Source organism: Mytilus trossulus, chromosome 14 (assembly GCF_036588685.1).
Source record: "Mytilus trossulus isolate FHL-02 chromosome 14, PNRI_Mtr1.1.1.hap1, whole genome shotgun sequence".
Lineage (NCBI taxonomy): Eukaryota > Metazoa > Mollusca > Bivalvia > Mytilida > Mytilidae > Mytilus > Mytilus trossulus.
This window is the reverse complement of record NC_086386.1, coordinates 25,532,227-25,554,743: the sequence shown is the minus strand read 5'-3', so window position 1 is coordinate 25,554,743 and position 22,517 is coordinate 25,532,227. Positions and strand designations below refer to the sequence as shown.

At 33.0% G+C, this 22,517-nt stretch overlaps 1 protein-coding gene across 1 annotated transcript; it reads left to right on the top strand.

Moving 5' to 3' along the window:
- Nucleotides 1-6,950: 6,950 nt before the first annotated feature.
- On the top strand, nt 6,951-21,381 carry LOC134695932 (uncharacterized). Its single transcript, XM_063557425.1, has 6 exons — nt 6,951-7,057; nt 8,500-8,539; nt 10,666-10,825; nt 12,163-12,389; nt 17,940-18,740; nt 20,973-21,381. The coding sequence occupies exons 1-6, from the start codon at nt 7,049-7,051 to the stop codon at nt 21,269-21,271; spliced, it is 1,536 nt and encodes a 511-aa protein (XP_063413495.1). The 5' UTR covers nt 6,951-7,048; the 3' UTR covers nt 21,272-21,381.
- Nucleotides 21,382-22,517: the final 1,136 nt, after the last annotated feature.

Below are 22,517 nucleotides of genomic sequence, written 5' to 3'. Positions count from 1 at the left end.
ATTTATATGCATACCAGCATGTTTTATATACAATTTTTTTTTAATTATTTTTAATATTTCTATATCAACAAGTTAGGCAAACAAGTTTAACAATTTCAGTGCTTATGCACACATTAAGTTTATTGTAAAAAAACAAAGACAAATATTGATACAAACTTTGTCAATCAAATTTATTTGGTCAAGTAGCTATATTTTTTTTTACATTCTAAAAATTAGGCTGAAGAACCAATTTAAAAAAAAAATTATTCAGTCAAGTAGCGTATTCTTTTGCGAAGTTGAAAGAAATATTGATTTTTTTATTTAAAAATCAGATAAAAATACACATTGAAAAAAGACTATAACTTTCTAACACATTTTGTTCGTATTAATTTTATTGTCAATCATGTGTTATCTTCCATACTCGGACTTCTCTTGAACTGAATTTTAATGTGTGTATTGTTAACGTTTACTTTTTTACATTGGCTAGAGGTATAAGGGGGTTGAGATCTCACAAACATGTTTAACCCCGCCGCATTTTTGCCCCTGTCCCAAGTCAGGAGCCTCTGGCCTTTGTTAGTCTTGTATTATTTTATTTTAGTTTCTTGTGTACAATTTGGAAATTTGTATGGCGTTCATTATCACTGAATTAGTATATATTTGTTTAGGGGCCAGCTGAGGGACGCCTCCGGTTGCGGGAATTTCTCGCTACATTGAAGACCTGTTGGTGACCTTCTGCTGTTGTTTTTTTTCTATGGTCGGGTTGTTGTCTCTTTGACACATTCCCCATTTCCATTCTCAATTTTATTTATACAATTGGGTGCAGACCAAGCATTTCATGTAAACGGGCCTAAAAAGTTAGCGCTGCGTTTACTCGCGTGCACTTCATGTAAACGTCGCATTAACTCTGCGTTAACTCCGAAATGTTAGTAGACATAAATAGTAAACGGGCGTTTACTTTCGTGTTTACATCCGCGTTAACGCGAAAACCGCGCGTCTTCTAATTTTGTAAAGAGTAAACGGGCGTTAACTTTCGCGTTTACTTCACGTTAACGCAAAAAAGGCGTGTCTTATATTTTTTTTAAAATAAGTAAACGCCCGTGTACTGTATGTAGTAAACGCGCGTTAACGCAGATTGTCCTCGTATCCTGGATACACTGACCTAATATATCACATGATAAGGTACATTTTACATCAAAATATCCATCTGTCCATTTTCGATCAATATATTGACGATTGCATTTAATTAAATGACACGTCTTTAATTAATTTATTGAAAATTAATCATTGCCTATAAGAACAAAATGGAAATTCGTCCTGGAACTGTAAAACCTACAAGAATTTCAGTTTACATTCGTGGGTCGATATTTGTACATGTAAATTTTGAACAGAAAAAATAATAAATCCGCTGTTGCAATTAATAAATGTTTTATATTTCTAATAAAAAGTGTTTTTGAATGTTGAGGTTCGAAACACATATACGTAAAATATTTAATCATGTTAACAACATAAATAAATGTACAAATGCACACGATGATTATTTTATAATATACACAATTAGTTAACGTGAAAAGTAAAAACGCGCGTTTACTTTCAAGTGCACGTAAAAATACAATTGAGAAATCTGTAGTAAACGCCCGTTTACTCTTACGTGCACGTTAAATTAAACTTGTGAAATCTGAAGTAAACGGCCGTTTACTACTGACTAAACGGACAGAGAGTAAACGCCCGTTTACTCGAGTGGACATTAGAAATTTCCATTTTTACCGCGTTTACGTAAATGAAGTAAACGGGCGTTTACTAGTAAACGCGAAATTTAAAGTTAACTAACGAAGTGTGTGCACGCCGCGTTAACTTGCGTTTACTTTATGTAATGCTTGGTCTGCACCCAATTGTATGTTAACGATTGTGAAATGGCTTTCATCAATAATAATGCCATACCATATGAGATGAAACAATTGCATTTATATTTCTACTTATGTATGCTGATGATATGGTTATTTTATCAGAATCTGTATTAGGGTTACCAAATTTGCTTTAGACCTAATATTATTAAAACTAAAATTGTAGTATTTGGGAAAGGTGGTAGAGTTCATAATGAGGAGAAATGGTTTTATGATAATAAAGACATTGAAGTTGTTGATAGTTTTACCTACCTTGGTGTACTTTTAAATTTAAATGGCAAATATAATATGTTACAGCAGAAATTGTCGAAATAAGGTAGAAAAGCAATGTTTGCTTTAAGAAGAAATGTGAAAAGTACGTTTTTAAACTATGTCACTTTGTTATAACTTTTTGATACTTATATAAGTTTTTTATTGAGTTATGCAATATAATTCGCCGTTTCTCAATCTAATGCATTCCATGTAATATTTTTCAATTTATTACATTTTGGTTCATAACATACCTTTCTCAAATTTTGAATTATAGAAACTATCGGAAAACAAGCTTTTTAACCGAAGTTGGATACCTTTACGCAATAACACGCACCCTTTTGACACAACCATCCACCCCACCCAGTAAAAATCACGTGATTAGATACTACAAAACCTTCTTAAGAACCTGAGGCCGTTTCAAGGAAGCTGACCTAGGACTAGGACGTGTCTTATGATGGTCTTAGGACACGTTTTAGTCCTAAGTCAGGTTAACAGAGGTGTCCTAAAATAAAATATGTCCTACATTTGGTCCTAAAGTTAGGATATATGAAAAGGTGTCTTAGGATAGACATAATAGTTGCGATGATCTAAAACGAAATAAAACAAAACAAATATGGCATTACCTCAATAATAGAAAAAATACTGTGGGTGTGTCTTCTAGAACTTACTTGATGCACATGTATCAATACATTGACGTATTGCGGAGTCATTATGTTGAAATGCTTTTCTTACTAAAAATCACTGTTCTATAAACATACTTGTATGAAATTTGCATCAATAGTAACTCTCCAAAAAGTATGTCACAGAATTACGCTCATCTTAAATAAATGGTGCTGCCCTTTTGGAAGCTTAAAAAATACTATGATCATATGCAACATTTTTGCACTTGAACATACAGTTCAATAATAGTGGAAAATATTCAGTGACTTCTTTTTTTAACTATCCTTATTCAATACGTGAAATAAAATCGAGTGGCCTGATGACAATTTTTAAACAAGTTTATATGCTAAAATTGCAACACGAATATTGCATTCAACTAATTACTATTTACTTTTGTTTTTGACGTAAGAAATTCATTAAGTATATCTGTTATCATATATAATAACGTAGCTATTAGTATTACATCAAAACTTATATTTTGCGTTAATTGTTTTCCATAAAAGAGTCATTCTCCATCCCTTAGCGTATATACTGAAATACAGTAAAATATAAGCCATTCACCTCTCTGTATACTTTTTATCAAGAAGTTAAATGGGCTGGTATTAGAACCATCGCAAATAGGACTGTCCTAAGATAGCTTTGTTTAAGATCCTAAGATATGTCTATAAGACCATCCTAAATAATGTCCTAAGGCATATCTTATGACATATCCTAGAATACTTTCATTGAGACGGCCCCTGGAATACACATTTTCTTGTTTTAAGAACTGATTCTTGACGTTTCATCCCCGTGTGTATAACCAAACTCAGTATACGTAGTTATGCTGACATGACATTTTAGTATTTTAAAAATATCTTATATTTCTGTGAATATAACAAAAGAAGATATGCTATGGTTGCCAATGAGATAACTCTCCACCAGAGACCAAAATGACAAAGAAATTAACAATCTTCTGTTCATGAAACGTAAAACAAAAATACTAGGTTCGAAAATACTAGATTTTCAACCGACAAACAAATATCATATTAGCATGTGTTCCATGTGTTGTTGCTGTAGGCTTAAAATGCATTTAATTTTCATCTATTATTGACATTGCTACTTTTTGGCTCACGAACGATATGACAACTGGTCTATACAGACGAATCTGCATCTAATATAACCCAGCCAAATGATAACCTGAAAACGCAAAGAAATAATTATTTCTACACTGTTATGAAAATGGTTCTATGTTGTTTTGAATATTGATGTTATTTTAACTAAATGCGTTATCAAGAAATTAAAACTAAACTAAATATATATTGCACTTCTCTACACTTCTCTACATACGACTCTACATCCTGTCTGTACTAATATTTTAGCATTGCGCATGTCATGTTTCCTTAACGATTTAGTTTATGATATCTATACAAGAAATCCATTGATGGTGAACTGGGTTGGTGACACAGTGTTCTCAAACGTTTCATAATATTCGAGAACACGACTTAGGTCAAAGACGTGTCATTAGATAGTCTAATGAAACGTCATAATCTTAAAAAGCTTCGTGAACACTACCCCTGGTTGATATTTAGTCTTGGATACACGATTCTATATTAGAAGTTCAGCGCTTCATTCAAAATGTGCTTCGGTGAACTCTTTTTCAACCCTTATACAATTATAAAAAGAATCATGAAATTCTCAAATATATAAACAAGTATTTATTTATTGAAATTACGAATACATCTTTAAGTAGACAATTATTCACCAGTTCATAAGATGTTTGCTTAAGAAAATTAAGTAATTTAAATGGTCTTTGTTTCCCTGATAATTGAAATACTCAAATGTACAATCATTTATCTAATAACTTTGATATTTTATTGGGAAACCATGTGTATATTAATACTTCCAAAGCAAAATGAACTTGTAACATGTAAAAAAAGCAAATCGCAAAAATACTGAACTAAGAGGAAAATCAATTCGAAAAGTCCATAATCTCATGGCAAAATCAAATAACACAACGCATCAAAAACGAATGTACAAGAAATGTCATATTCCTGACTTGTTACAGGCATTTTCAAATGTAGAAAATGGTGGATTAAACCTGGTTCTATAGCGCTAACCCTCTCACTTTAATGACAGTCTTATCAAATTCCGTTATAATTGCATTGATGCGTTATATAAACAGACATAATAAATAAAATAGTCAAAATATGGGTACATCAGTCATCATCGTATAACAATTTTAAAAGGAACAATTCAACAGAATACAAAAACATCTACTATTTACGAGTACATTTATTGATCATAAGTCAGCTCAGTATTATTTATTTATTTATCTTTTTATTTCTAAAATATCCAATCTCAGCACAGTTACTATATTTTCTATTTCCAATAACTTTTTTTTAAAACGGAACATTTTTACCGAAAAACTGCTTTCCTTATACGAGTTTTTTCAACCCTGGAACTCCCGAGTCAACGTATGTGATGAGCTCTTCCGATACCAAACTCCGCACAGTGATCGTATCCGTTCAAGAACGGTATCCCTTTACTCCATCATTATATATATAATTAGTGTCAGTAGTACGCGGAACAGAGTTGGAACTGTCGAGGAGTTTGATACTATACTGTTCGTAAAAAGTGTTTGTTCTCTTTTGAATTATCTTGTTTTGAGGGAGGTGAAGATTCGTCGATACGTCTAAATCTCATATACGTTGTTGTTTGTAAATTGATGCTTATCTCAAATATGAAACTATCACATATATTATACTTTTTTTTCCTATTTTCAACAAAAGAAATACAAACAACTTAAACATTCAGCTAGCATGAATTCGGTTCACTGTGATAGTTATAGGGATGAGAATTGTATCGAACATATAAACATGAATACTATGTGGTATGATTACCAATGTGACAACTATTCACATGAGACCTAATGACACAGACATTAACAACTATATGTCACTGTACAGCTTTCAACAATGAGCATATTCCCTGCCACAAAGTCAGCTTTAAAAGGCCCCAAAATGACAATAAAAAACAATTCAAACAAGAAAATTAACGGACTTACGTATGTACACAAAAACGAACGAAAAACAAATATGTGACACATAAACAAACGACAACTACTGAATTATAGGCTCCTGACTTTGGATAGCCAAATACATACAGAATCTCGCGGGTTAAACATTGATAGTGAGAGCCTTACCCTCATACTTACCCTGGACAGTGGTGTAATAGTACAACCATAAGAACCAACTATATAAAAATAAGTTGAAATAGACTTAACTCATCAGATTGATACAAATATAAATAAATAAATATTGATTGATACAAATATAATAAGTTTCTTGTGTACAATTTGGAAATTAGTATGGCGTTCATTATCACTGAACTAGTATATATTTGTTTAAGGGCCAGCTGAAGGATGCCTCCGGGTGCGGGAATTTCTCGTTACATTGAAGACCTGTTGGTGGCCTTCTGCTGTTGTTTTTTCTATGGACGGGTTGTTTTCTCTTTGATACATTCCCCATTTCCATTCTCAATTTTAACAAAAACACATGTTTGACGTGGCCGGGTACTTGTATATCCCAACAAAAATAGGCAATCAATACTGATCTCAGATTACTCGCAGTTACTGACGGCTAGTGCATAGCAACTAACAAGTTATAAAAACATGCATCTAAGACTTAATGTTAATTTTCGCTAATTTAAAAAAAAAATGGCCTAATGAGAAGTTCGATGGTAAAATGGGCTAAAATGTCTGCGTTGAAATATCCCTTTGTATTTTTGTTTTGCAATAGAATGTCCTTCAGGATGAAGAATTCAAATTCAAGGTTCACAATAAACCAATCACTTTATTAAAACCTGAAGTCTTTAAATAAGAGAAGTTGACAATTAAGCAATTCAATAAAAGTTTTTCATAAGCGGGTTTCTAATTAAATTTACAATTAAATATACCGATAATAATTATGAAATCTCTCTAATAAGAGACCGAATAATACAAAAATCAATGATAAGAAAATGCAAAATATCACATTATATATACATAATTGTTCAAACACACTTCATTTATTCTTATGTATATTTTACTTGTTAAACTTTGTTTCTTAAGAACAAATAAGTAATCGTTAAGTTATATCATTTATATATGTGTTATTAGTAACACTTACTTCATAATTAATATGTACATTCGACCATGAACTAGATGTACTTAAGGCTTAGTAACATCAAGATTATTAATTTCACAAAAAGCATTATTTTTACATATTGCAGCGGAAAACATGCAAAAGGTATTTTATAAAATTTACGATTTTTCTCTGTTTGAAGTAAAAGATAAATGTTTAAAAACTTGTGAAAAATAGATATTGCTTGATAATAACTGTAATGATGCCAAAGGCTCGTTTATTATCATCATATTGAAATTAAGAAACAACTCGAGTTGTTAAAAGGATCGGCGCTAATTCGTCCGACATTTGCGCGAATTTTTTTTTAAACATTTATGCATTTAAATAGTGTCTTATAATGGTGTATAGAATAGCTCTCATTTTATGCAATATAGTTTTATAATTCATAAATATTGATTGTAGTTGTTGAGAGAGAAGACCTAAATATAAGAATTGAATTGAGTGAATTCAAAAGAAATTGTTTCCGAAATTAGAAGACTCCTTCAGAAGGCCAATATTCACAATCAAATATATTGATTTTTCAATAAATCTTTCTGTATGTCTTGACCCGGCATGCAGCTGGCCCCTTAAAAATATGTAAACTATTTTAGTGATAATGGACGTCATACTAATTTCCGAATTATACATAAGAAACTAAAATTAAAAACCATACAAGACTAACAAAGGCCAGAGGCATGTTAATGAGATCTCAACCCTCCCCCTATCCCTCTAGCCAATGTAGAAAAGAAAACGCGTAACAATACGCACATTAAAATTCAGTTCAAGAGAAGTATAAGTTCGATGTCAGAAGGTGTAACAAAAGAAAATAAATAAAATGACAATCATACATAAATAACAGCAGACTACTAGCAGTTTACTGACATGCCAGCTCCAGACCTCAATTGAACTGACTGAAAGATTATGTCTTCATCATATGAATATCAGGCACAATCCCTCCCGTTAAAGAACTAAAAAGTGAATCAATATTAAAGCCAAAATAATCAATTTTAATGATCTGACAACAGTATCGTAACTGTATCCTTTCTTAATTAATAAGTCTGTTTAAAGGTTTTGTAAGTTTTTTAGGTCAATACTGACATTTTTGTGCTTTGTAAAGAATATTATCATAAAAGATTGAATGTGAAATACCTGAGAGTATAAGATGTCTGCATTTTGAGTTATATTTACGAATTATTTTCTTATAACGATGATAAAATTTATTATCGCTATTTTGTGCATTTTTCCTTTGATCTTTTTTTGTGATAATTTTCATATCATGCTACTCGCCTGAGATGGAAAAATTATCGCCAGTAACTAAGCATGCACGTGGCGTTACTAACGAAATTGACAAGAAATTGACACGAAATTGACAGCGTCGTCATAAGTAAAATAGCGATAAAAAGATTATCACTGTTCATCTCAACTCGATTGCGTTTCTCGCTTTCGCCGTCCCGGCTCAAGCGAGAAAATCAATCTCGTTGAGATGATCACCGATAATCTATAAGTAAATGCTTTGACTAGTTTGTGATATCGAAAACTCAATTTATGATGGGTTTTTTTCTTTTCAGATGATGATGGATTTAATCATCTATCTCATTTTGTTAAACGGTAAGTTATTTCCTAATTTACTTATAATGAAGATAACTCAAATTAAGATAATCTATATTTAAAATAAGCAAATCAACAACACAAAACAGACATTTCATAGTCAAGACACAATTTGCTGTATTGAAGACCCCCATTGGTCGGGTTGTTGTCTCTTTGACACATTCACCATTACATCCTCAATCCTACAGTCCGTTTATTGATAAATTTAAGTTCATGGTCGTTATTTAGTGTATGGAGATAAATGATCGTATACAAATAATTAATGGCAGTCAAATTTATCTAAAGGATTGTGAAAGATCTAGTATTGGATCGTGGTCACAACTTAACTTAACACAATTCAAACTTGTTTTAAAATGTTTTGACAGCAAAAACAAACAACTTGAAGCATCAACATACTTATCAGTGGTGCTGAAATGCAAGTTGACAAATGTCAAATCAAATCACGACGAATGTGTACTTACAAGAGAAACACTACGAACATGAGATGATTAGTACGAAAGAACACTTTACCTTTGCTATGGCATTCTTGGGTTTATTTTTCAATTTTGACATTTATTATCCCTTTTTTATTCTGAAGTCTCATTGTTGAAGGCCTTACGGTGACATATAATGTATATGTCATTTGGTCTCTTGTGAAAGGTTGGTCTTTTTTGGAAATCATACAACAGTTACATCTTTTTTTTTGTATTTTTTAAACGCTCTTAACTTCTCTTTAATGAAAAACAAGGTTGATTGATTGTTGGTGTTTAATTCAACTTTCAGCGATCTTAGCTTTATCGCAGACGCTTTTTTTTATGGAGGAAGCAAGGGTGTCTGGAGAGAATTATCGACCTTTGGTGGTAAAACTCAAAATCATATATAAAATCTATCAAAGTCATATGAAACCTCAAATTAAAAAAAAAAACATATGCATATGGGGTTTTTTTTCATAACAAAATGGATAGTTGTCATTATTAAACTTATGTACATATACTTTGTCTGAAGAAAATTCTTTAATTTGTCCAAATTTAGAAGAAGTTCACTTGTTTAATTCCTTACTTCCAGGAAGCAATTTGCCGACAGGCTTTCGCTATTCAAAGTTACCTTAGCGTGACCCTACTCGTGGAAATCCGGTGATCACAATACACATGGATCTGTCACTGTCTTCTGTCTAAATTGTACCGACTGGATATTTTCCCTGACAATTACTTCTTCCATTACTTGCTTTAGATCTTTGATATATTCCGATGGTTGCTTATTTTTACCATACTTTTTGGCGCAAGAGTTTTTTTTGCATCACTTTTAAAAATTAAAGTCAATGCAATATTTCTAACAATGTGACTTGAGGTTACAATTATTTAAAATATCATGAGAATATACATAATAATTTTCACACACTTACTCAAACTTATGATATTGCTGATGCCAATACTACACATGTCATATATGAATTTGTAACTTTTACCTGTTTTGAAAATTGTATATTTCACAACAATTTTTTATTTCATTATTCATGTATGTGTGTCTGTTTGATATTTTGTAATTGTTTGTTATATTTCATTGTATATCATGAGGGTCGCAGGGAAGATTAGCTTTATAGCTAACTGTGTAACCCTCTTTAAATAAAGAATTATATAGTATTATTATTATTATTATTATTATTATTATTATTATTATTATTACTGAAATAAACTATAACCTGATTTACCTGATTGACATATTACACACGTTCTCAATATTCATGCTTTATTGTTGATTGTTTACTATAATGCGACAATCGATAAACTACGGCTTCAAAACACGACAATCAATGAGCTGCCATAGTTTTACTTCATACATTGTAACACTCGTTTCTTTTGACTCTAAGATTGAAGTGGAACACCTGTCACGTGGGGGTTCTTACTCACAACCTCAGTGTTGACAAAATGATAACAGTGGCCTAATGGATGAACAACTTAGTTCCTTTGATAACAGAGAGATCCCTAAATAATTAATAGATAACAAGTTTGATGTTGTGGGTGAAACTTTTTGGCCGAAGAATCTTTTGCATTTCTATTAAAAATTAAAGCCAATGCAATATTTTTCACTTTTTAACACTGTGACTTGAGGTTACTATCACTTTCAAAATTATGAGAATATATTTATAGTTTTAGAAAAAAAGGTTATGGCGGGAGATATTACACTAAACACGACACCTGTGACGTGGGATACTGCCTTGACCGTCTGCAATAGTCGAGGACAAAATCTTGTACAGATTTATAGGGAAGCCAAGAACCACCTTCTCAAAGAACATCTATCGTCCTACTTGTAACTATTGTTATAATTATCACACATTTGTTATGAATACCTTAGGTTTTGCATATGCAAAAACCTCAAAATTGCCCTGGGCAAAAAAGAGATATTGTGCCCTGATTCCAAATGAACTCAACCCATATCGGCCTTCGGCTAAGGCCTCGAGGCCGATCTGGGAGTCTCGGGATGATACTAAGGCCAAAATGGAAAAGGGCATGTTATAATTAATCTATACTTATGTTATTCTTATATGATATGCATATTAGGGAATACGCATATATGATTGGTCGGACACGGATCTAAAAGACAACCCACTTTTCAAACTCCGTACAGTGATCGTTTCCGTTCCGGAACTATTTTCCGTTAGTGTAGAGTAGTATGCGGACCCATAAGCGGATCGGAGCTGGAACTGCCGGGGAGTTTGCACACTTTTAAGACAATATTGCTTGAATCAACATCGATAATTGCTATTGAATATTGAGTCCAGGGGTTGAAGTCATAAAACTTTGCTCAGTGATTGAAGCACAAAAATCATGCTCGAAACATGAAATCCAGCATTTTGATTGGTTGATTTTGGAGTATGAGTACAAAAAACAGACTCAAAAGTTTTATGACCGCAAAGCCTGGTCTGATACTTAGGCCCGTATTGAAAATGAGATTATCAAAAATATGTATACAAATTAGTTATCATTTATATCGATGAAATGAAATACATTGTGAGAATAAGATTTTAAAAATAGTTAGAGTGTTCTTCGTTTCTTCCGATACATTTAATTTTCCGATTTGTATCATCTCACATTACTGCAATGCATGATCTGTATTTAATGTATTACTTTCTGACATTGGAGTTTTTACGATTCTTCAATATAAGTACCCAATATTCATAATAAGTCCCCACACTGGGGCCTTGCGGTAATAACATATTTACGCATGTATATCATACTCAGCCTCAGAAATCTACCTACAATCAAAATAATGGATTTAGAGCATCAATTACAAAGTTTGAACTCTGAGTAAAGTAACCGAGGCTCCTGGGGGGATACTCGTTTAGGAAGCAACCATTTAACTTTAAAAGGGGTGGTAATGGGTTTTTTTTTTGCGTCGTATATTGTTTTAATTTTTCAACGATATCAACATGGTCAATCAATTTACTTATTCAATATTTAACACTATAAGCTATGGGGAAACTCTGGATTCAGGATATTTATTTTTCATCTGCTTGACCAGAATATATAATTATCCATCAAATTTGGGATAAGAATATAAATTTAGAAAAAAAACCTTACTCCCTCCTCTTTTTGAAGCAAATGGTCATTTCCCTTATCTAACTGAATTTTGGTCTTTTGTTTCAGGGGAATGCACATCTGGATAGGACTGTATGCTCCAAATCCCAGTGATAATACTAATCGCATATGGTCAGATGACGGATCTTCGCCAATTTATGAGAATTGGTCCCCATCCAAAACGGAAGGTGCAGGGTATCTTTGTACTTATATCGTTGTAGAGAATACGGGACTGGAATGGAATTTGGCAGATTGTGATACCAAGAAGAAATCATTTATGTGCGAAGAAGACAAACGTATTATTTTATTTAAGAATTGAATGCTTCTTTTTGTATTTTTTGGGGGGATTTAATGCGTACATTTTTATGAAGCGTGGAAGCACTTCGCTTCATTCATAAAATGTGCACAGTTTCAACGCTTTCACCACCGTTTAAAACTTCAATTTACCTGTGCACTTTATTGTGGAAGCTCGTGTCATCATGAATGTTTCATTTATTTTGAAATTCAGGTTGATTTCAGAATGACACGAGATGGCTGTTACCCAAGTTAAATAGCGTATTGTAATGAACCATATACTGTAAATGTAATTTATTAAACAATATTCCAATAGCTCAATTTGATATATTTGTTCTATAAGATCTTATTTTCTACAAAATTTCTAAATTATAACTTATAAAAACGCTGGAAATAATGTAGGTTGCTTTTTTTTTCCTTCAAAAGACAGAACACAGAGACATTATAAACATATGTGATCACTTAGTTAAACCATAAATTATGACTGCACAATTTTATCAATATGTCATGGATATTTTATGATATGGAGCAACCATTTAACTTCAAAGGGGGAGGGGGGACGAACAAATTCATTTAGTTTTTCGACGCTATAAAATAATTTTGTTTAAAATTTTACACTATATGGTATGGGAGGAAACTGAATTTAGAATATTTTTTTTGTCATCTGCTTGACCAGAAGATTTTTTCCATCAAATTGGGGATCATTATTTTTTTACGAAAAACCCATAACCCACCCCACCACTCCCTTAAAGTTAAATTGTCGTTCACTAATATTTTTCTAGTTGATAGAAGACTGCTTCCCGGTCCTTTATCTGTTTGGCTCTACTATACCCGTATGTTGTAAGGGAAATAACAAGCCTAGATAAATTGTTCCCCTCTTACAGTTCTCTTCGACAAGATTTTTTTTAAATGATTGATATATTTTTATTAAAGAAATATAAATAGGTTTAACATTTGTGCATTAGTGAAGCAATGTTAGTTTTCTTTAACGTATTTTATTCAGTCAATGTATATAACACTTTATAAGCGTGGTGCGTCGAAAACAGTTTGTTATATAGACTAGACCGTTGATTTTCCCGTTTGAATAGTTCTATACTAGTAAATTTGGGGCCCTTTATAGCTTGTTGTTCGGTGTCAAGGCTCTGTGTTGAAGGCCGTACATTGACCTGTAATGGTTTACTTTTATAAATTGTTATTTGGATTGAGAGTTTTCTCATTGGCACTCACACCACATCTTCCTATATATCTATTGGCCAATAAGGACATCAAAAATAAAACCGAAGTCATATTTGCCCCACGGAGTTAGATTCTTAGTGTTCTTATGCTTCCTACAAATCTTCAGAAAAGTTAATAATCATAGTTACATGTATGCTATAAGGGAGGTACCATTTGTTTCTTGTTTTGTTTCAGTTGTTGTTGTTTTGTCTTGTTAGGGTTTTTTTTTGGGGGGGGGGGGTGGCTAGGATGAAAAAAATGTTGTCCATCATTTTTGTAAGTTGTATTCTCTGTCCTGCCTTTTTATTTTTCACTCTTTTCGGACATGACATTTTTTGTTAATTTATCCTGATAATTTTACATAAATTGTCATCCTGCTTTTTTTTTTTGCAATACGAAATCAAATGGTAGCTCCTTAAATCATTTAGTACCGGATCACCGACAACTGAGCTCGATTTCGCTGATTTCGTATTAAATCTGTTTCAGGTATTTGTTCTTCTGGTGTTTACTATACTTTTACTAGATGGCACTATGGGAGTTTTACCGGTAATTATTTTGTCACACCGGCAACAGCGCAAGCCTGTGCTAACTTTTGCGAATGGATAATAAGAAATAATGGTGTTTGCTGGGGATTCGTAATGCGTGTGACGTCAAATCCAATGGTATGTCGTACCTATGACGACACTGATGATCCTTACTACAACATTATCAATCAACAAGCTTCTGGAAACCATTTTAACTACATCCGCAACTGTAACTTGACAAGTAATTATACATAACTTAAGTTTTTTTTATTTATGCATTCGCAGTAGTAATTCTGTATTCTGGAATTTTTAAAACTTTGTTTCTCTATTCCTTTTAAATCTGACTCATTATTCTTTAAATTAACTATACATTATATGTAACTCCCCATTATTCTTTTTTTTATGTGGCTATCTTTTTCTATCATCATTTTGGTTATTTATTCTGCACTTTTTACCAATTTTACCTGTTCTCTGTTAAACCCATCCAGACCTTCATGTAATTAATTTCTATTATTTCTTTAAATCCTCCTTTTCTTTTTATTCATCTTTATTGATTGCGTCTTCTTCCTTTTATTTAGATTTATATACTAAAACACACCCGTGAAATCGCGAAGGAAATTGATAGTTGATAGTAATATATATACATCAGTGAACGCCATGAATAGTAAAGAGCCCCCTCCCCCAGTAAACCATCGGAATTTATAATAAATTATAACAAATAAAAAAAATTCATAGTAAATGTAAGTAAGTATACAGAAATATATCCGTGGATAGTACTGAAACTATTGGCATTGATAGTAAATAGCAAATATTATTTATTTTCGTTTTCCTCCCAAAATAATCCAAACTGAAACACTTTAAGCAAGGATGATAAATGCTAGAACTCAAAATGATAACAGAAAGCAAATGTATCCATAGTCTGTGTATGTTCAAAGTACAGAAAAACACAAACCGGAAGTTTAATCTGACTTAAAGTTTGTCGAGTGACGGGAAAAAATCCGGACGCAATTATTTTCGTTTTTCTTCAAAATAACCCAAACTGAATGATCATAAGAATGGATGACAAATGCGACTATACATGTTACCTATAGGACACAGAGGCATGATGATTAATTTATTGTGGAAGGAGGAGAAGCGACACACAAAATGAGGTTCTCGTTTAATAGTATAAATATATATGATATTTATATAAAAGCGAGTGGTACAAAACTCGTTAGTCGAAGTTAGCGGAAGGGAGAATATGTCCTGTTCCAAATGTATAAAAGAAGATATAACATGAACAAGTACAATGATATCGATTATAAAATATGTCTTTCCCTCAGTTTAAGGTGGTACTTAACACTACAGGGAGATAACTCTGTAAAATCAGCGAAACGTTTTAATCACATGCACGTTGTACTGTTAAGGAAATATTAAGCTTCTCAATGATCCAAATTAGTGTTATATATGCTGCTTTATGTCTTACTGAATTGCTATTTATCTAACCAAATATTTCCGATAAAAGGCTTGGTTATAACTTTTCAAAAATTTTATATTTTTGTCAAAGAGTCAAAGTACATATTTTGTCATAATTCTATGAAATTTGAACGAGCCTTATTAATTTTAGTCAAGGTGTTTGGTACCACCTTAACATGGAATCGTATTGTGTTGTAGGGGGCCTTGTTCTGTTCGCCAAGTGGTCCGAGTAGTTCTAAAACTGTAATTACTAGCCAGTCAACACTGAGGTTGTGAGTTCGGACCCCGCTCTTGCGGGTGCACTTGATTCCAATCTTAATTAACTAGGATTGTCAATTTTTCTATCGAATTCGAATGTCGGTGGTTTTCTCCGGACTTCCTCCAGCAATAAAAACTGGCCGCCACGAAATAGTCCAAATGTTGCGCTTAACACTGGCGTTAAAACAGCAACAATCAATCAATAAATAGTGGTTGCATTTTTACATTCAAAACTTTAAAAGGTGACCTAGGATAAAGCTAAGACTAAACCCGTCCATTTGAATTTGCATGCCGCATGATGCATGCAATGCAGAAAACATGTTCCTTTTGATGCATCCCGTCTTGTTCCTTTTTGAGTATGGTTTATGTTACCTTGATTTGTCCCTTCTTAATGGATTTACATGCTTTTAAAAAATTTACAACTGTAGCTTTAGTTTTTCCTGATTGACCTTATCCCTGGACATTTTCAAATTGTTTGTTTCATTCTATCTTTTAAACCTTTAAACATTTAAACCAAATAATCCTTCTAATGTAAGGTCTTCAAAGGTCCGAAAGATTCATGATTGTATTTTTGTGGTTGACCTTCATAGTATGTCTGTGTCACAGACTATTCATTTGACCCAGTAGTAATTTTGTTCTCTTTTTTATAAAATACAAAACACCTTGTTTCAACATGCATATTAAAAATTTTACTGCTTTTAAAACAAGTTCTTTAGAATTACACAATTTTTGATAGATATTTCGAACTTGCATGGTTTGTCTTGATTTTCTGTATACTTTATGGACATTTATAAAATTGAGAATGGAAATGGGGAATGTGTCAAAGAGACAACAACCCGACCAAAATGAAAAAAACACAACTCTTTTTATAGTTTTCTAAATGTTGAGGTGTTACCTTGTTTTCTCATCACTTGGCGTCCGTCGTTAACTTTTACAAAAATCTTCTCCTCTTCAACTATGTGGCCAAAGTTATTACTTAACCAATCTTAGCCACAATCATCATTGGGGTATCTAGTTTAAAAAAATGTGTCCGATGACCCGGCCCACCAACCAAGATGGTCGCAATAGCTAAAAAAAATAGAACAAAGGGGGTCAAATGCAGTTTTGGCTTACATGTATATCTGCAACTAAAGCATTTAGAGCAAATCTGACATTGGGTAGAAGTGTTAATCAGATTGAGATCTTTTCCGATGAATCAGACAACCCGTTCTTGGGTTGCTGCCCCTACGGAAATTTTACCGTTTTTGGTTATTATCTTGAATATTATTATATATATAGAGATAAACTGTAAACAGAAATAATGTTCAGCAAAGTAAGATCTACAAATAAGTCAAATGACCAAAATTGTCAGTTGACCACTTAAGGAGTAATTGCCCTTTATAGTTAATTTTTCGTTAACCATTGTGATCTTTTACAAAAATCTTGTCCTTTGAAACTACGAAGACAAATTTAACAAAACTTTGCCACAATCATCATTGATAAGGGTATCTTTGTTAAAAATTTTTTATGTCCGATGACACTGCCCGCGAATCAAGATGGCCGACATGGCTAGAAATAGAACATTGGAGTAAAATTTGGTTTTGGCTCATATCTCTGAAACCAAATTATTTCCCCTGAAACTACTGGGCCTAGTTCATTATAGATAGAGATAATTGTAAGCAGCAAGAATGTTCAGAAAAGTAAGATCTACAAACACATCACCATCACCAAAACACAATTATGTCATGAATCCATCTGTGTCCTTTGTTTGATATGCAAATAGACCAAGGTTAACGACACAGGCTCTTTATCGCCTCTTGTTCTTCAAATTACAGTTTGCAATTCGTCGTTTTTTAATATAATGCATTTTGGGTAATGTCTTCAAAAGAGTACATAAAACGTTGTGATTGTTTTCAAACGTTATAAACAATAGGAATTCAACAAATTGTGTACGCTTTTCTTATTTTGGTGTACGAACAAAGAGATTACCCATAGTCCTTTAGAAACTGAAAAGGCGAATTGAATCTCGATTGTTTTTTACGAAAATTGAATGACACGTCAAATTAACTTATTAACTGATATACTCTATTTTTAAATAAAAATTCACAAATAATTTTACAGTACACGTACGTAGTCAGTGTCCAGCGTGTTTTCCAACCACAGAATACCCCACCACTGAAGTGCAAACAACGACAGAAGACCACACAACTGAAGAACACACAACGACAGAAGACCACACCACTGGGATACACACAACGACAGAAGACCACACCACTGAAGAACACACAACGACAGAATACCACACCACTGAAGTGCAAACAACGACAGAAGACCACACCACTGAAGAACACACAACAACAGAAGACCACACCACTGAAGTGCAAACAACAACAGAAGACCACACCACCGAAGAACACACAACGACAGAAGACCACACCAATGAAGTGCAAACAACGACAGAAGACCACACAACTGAAGAACACACAACGACAGAAGACCACACCACCGAAGAACACACAACGACAGAAGACCACACCACTGAAGTGCAAACAACGATAGAAGACCACACCACTGAAGAACACACAACGACAGAAGACCACACCACTGGTGTACACACAACGACAGAAGTAGGTGAGATGACAACAGAAGATCGAACAACAACAAAACAAGATGACACGACAACAGAATACAGAACAAAAGAGACTACTCTCAAAAATGAGATGACAACAGAAGACCATGCAACAGCTATGGATGGTGAAAAGACAACTGAAGACCTAACAACAGAAACAACAAAAGAAAATGCGATGACAACAGAAGAGGGAACAACAATAATGAAAGTTGAGACGTCTACAGGAGTGAAAACAACACAGACAACAAAAGAAGTTGTAACAAGCATTGGCAATCCAGCAAGACCTGGAGGAGGTACCAATTATGATTTCAGATTCATTCATTTAAATCCATTGTTTTTCTTCAATTTAACGATTATATAATTAAAATGTCATCGGTAAAGAGAAACACAATCAAGTTAAAGAGAAAAAATATGCTGTATGTAAAAAATGGAGGTTAAATTTGTATCTTCTGAGTCAGTACAGCTAAAATTGACCGACAGGAAACAATGACATGTTACCGGGTATAAACATGTCACTATATATATTGACATTGAACCGTTATTATCTTTTAATAATGTTCTTTTATGTTACCAGCATACGGACTTTACTTAACTTTTTCTTATATACACATAGTATATATTTATAAACAAGTCTAATTTGAAAACAACGTTCAAACTTATGATTGAGTTGCATAAAAGACGCATTTTTATAAGTGTGCTTGTAAAACAAATTTCTTGGTAGAGGGGTCTAAATACAGCACAAACAACATTATCCAAAAGTACAAAAAAGTGAAAAGTATATTTTAAGAAAAACGTATTTTACTAACAGGTCTAACAACTGATGTTTTTAAACCATGCTGACTGCAAAGAACGATTGCCAAATAAATTATTCACGAGATGTTACATATGCATGGATCTTAATAAATTTAAAATTTAATACCAAATAGAAAACAATAAACTCGCGGAGAAGATGGTATACCGCTAACATGAGGTGAAAAAAATGTACACCATATCCGGATTTCGACAATGCGTTTGTTTTAATGTAAAAGTAAGAACCTTTTCTGCGATGACGTTGTATACGACGATTGACCTAGGGTCAACCGATCTAACTCATTCTTGAAAAAACAAACTCGAAATTGGTGTATTGCATGAAAAATAAAGGTCCAATTTTATATATAAAAAAAGTTTCTAAACTATATGTAGGGCCTCGGTGGCCGAGTCATCCAAGTTGTTAATACTATATCTAACCAAATTTCCGCTAAAAGGCTTTGTTAAAACTTTTCAAAATTGTATTTTTTTGTCAAAGAGTCAAAGTTCTTTGAAATTTGAACGAGCCTAATTAATTTTAGTCAAGGTGTTTGGTACCACTTTAAAATGGAATCTTATTGTGTTGTAGGGGGCCTTGTTCGCCAAGTCGTCAGAGCAGTTATATAGACAATAACTGTTTAGTGTCTTTAAATATCAGCTGTATTTGTACGAGGCTAGGAAACAAGGTGTATGCGAGCTTTTAGCGAGCTACTACACCTGTTTCGAGCCGCATACAAATAAAGTTGATATATAAAGACACTAAACAGTTATTGTCTCTATCCTGCAATTAATTCTGTATATTGCTTGTGTTTTGAAAGACACAACAACTAACATATTTAACATTTATTTTCGATTTGTAATCCCTTGAGGCCAACACATTACGCTGAAGACGGGTTCGCAAAAAAAGAATCTCGAATGGTCAACAATAATACATCGCTCAAGGTGAATAGTTATCTATTTTAACATAACAACTAATTTCAACAGTAGAAACAAATAACAAAACATTGTCCAATTTGAAACAGAAGTGTACGAGTTGTCCTACGCTTCAGAATTAACATTCACTTAACATGCATGCTGAAATTGACATGGATATAGGAAGATGTGGTGTGAGTGCCAATGAGACAACTCTCCATCCAAATAACAATTTAAAAAGTAAACCATTATAGGTTAAAGTACGGCCTTCAACACGGGGCCGTTTTGTAACACAATCATACATATTCAAGTTTTGAAATCGACAAGTGTCATCGTCATTCGAATGCAACTGGAAAACACATTCTGAGGTTCGAACAATACTCAGTCCGGCAATGGGCGGAGATTTAAAGCGATATCTGTATATTATACAGATACAGCATAGCGATATCTGTAGGGCTGTATCTGTAGAGTAGAACACCCAATTGCAGGATAAAAAAACTGTAGTTACTAGCCAGTCAACACTGAGGTTGTGAGTTCGATCCCTGCTCGTGCAGATGCACTAGACTCCAATCTTAATTGAATAGGATTGTCAGTTTTCCTATCGTAGGTTGTTGGTTTTCTCCAGACACTCTGGATTCCTCCATCAATAAAAATTGGCCACCACAATTTAGCCCAAAAACGGTGCTTAAAAGTGGCGTTTAAAACACAGAAAATCAATAACAAAAATCTAAACTATATGTTGTACGTAATATCAGATCAGATACCATACATAAATTCAAATTCCAGGAAATGTGTAGTGTTTTTTTAATGATATCGTCCATTTTCAGGCATTTCTCCTTATTGTACATGTACTTGTCAAAATGTAACAACCACATTATCATTGGAGGAGAGTATTCAGGAAATAGTGAACAATATTAAAGTAGATAAACGAAAAATGTCATCTCACACTAGAAAACTTACATCTGCTAAAGACTCTCGACCATCCTCGGCTAGTATTGGATATTGCGGAATAGTTATGCTGTCGACAACATTTGGAATGCTGGTGTTTCTAGATTTTCATAGATTGATTGACAAATGTTGTACTATTTTCAAACGGAAGAAAGACCATCATAGAAGTCAATGCTGAGACTAAACCATATGTGTAGCAGTGTGAGGTAAAATGCTTGACTAATGATATGTGTTGACAGAGACAGAACATGTAGAATTTTAGCTGTAAAAAATAGTTATAAATTGTGTCCATAAGAGAGGGACGAAAGACACCAAAGGGACAGTCAAACTCGTAAATCTAAAACAAACTGACAACGCCATGGCTAAAAATGAAAAAGACAAACAGAAAAACAATAGACATTTTTCATAAAATGAACTTTGAAATTTGTGAAAAAGGGGATAACCTCCGGAATTGCAGTGCATAACTTTGAAGCTTACGTATCAACGTTAATTATAAAACAGATAATGTGAGAACGACATTTGTTTATTTCCTGGTGATATGTATTCAATAAAAGTCAATATTTGTCAGAGGTTCCCTGATAACCTGAGCTTATCCCAGTTGTTTGTGGGGTTAGGGTTAATTTCTTAATGTTTCTATGTTGTGTTTTATGTACCATTTTTTGTCGATAAGCTTTTTTTTCTATTTTAGTCGTAGCGTTCCCTGTTTATTTTCAACATGCGAGTTTGAATGTCCCTCCGGTATCTTTCTTCCCTCTCTCTCTAACAAATATATATGAAACCAAACGAAATATGTATCAGAGAAAGCTCAGTTTTGAACATACAATGTAATCATTAGTAGCAAAGGTTCTAACAAACAATAAAATTTAAACAATTTAACTAAAATTAATACCCCACAATTATCAAAATAATATGTTTTCCGATTGTGTCTTCTACTTCTCTGTGGATTAGTGCAAATTTTGTACATAAACTTGTGTATTGTAAATATCATATAAGCACGAACAGTGAAAGGTGAACCCTTATTAATCTATATATTGACGTTGAGCACGATATTGCGTCTCAAGTGGTAACGTCAAATTTTTACGCTTTACGGCGATTAATGATTGGGGATATATATTGTTTTCATTTCGCTTGCAATTTTTTTTTTGAACACCAATATGGATACTGTTTGATGTTTGGTTGTAATACATATGTATGAATATTTCCCACTGAAAGTAACGCAAGCAACAAACAACAAAATATATAGTATTGATTATTTTGGTAATGCATAAGTTTATATGAAATAAGAAGATATATGCGATATGATGGGTGCCAATGATACAACCCTCTGCCAGAGACCAATTGACATAAAACGTTAAAAAAAAATGCAACATTTCCCCATGAATATCCGAAAAAGAAGAAGACATATATTTTGATTTAATTAAAAA

Bases quoted from the DNA above. Each gene is read 5' to 3' on its own strand.
- LOC134695932 (XM_063557425.1), top strand. The intron at 8,540-10,665 runs GTAAGTTATTTC...ATATATTTATAG, and splicing joins CTATCTCATTTTGTTAAACG to TTTTAGAAAAAAAGGTTATG. The intron at 10,826-12,162 runs GTAACTATTGTT...CTTTTGTTTCAG, and splicing joins GAACATCTATCGTCCTACTT to GGGAATGCACATCTGGATAG.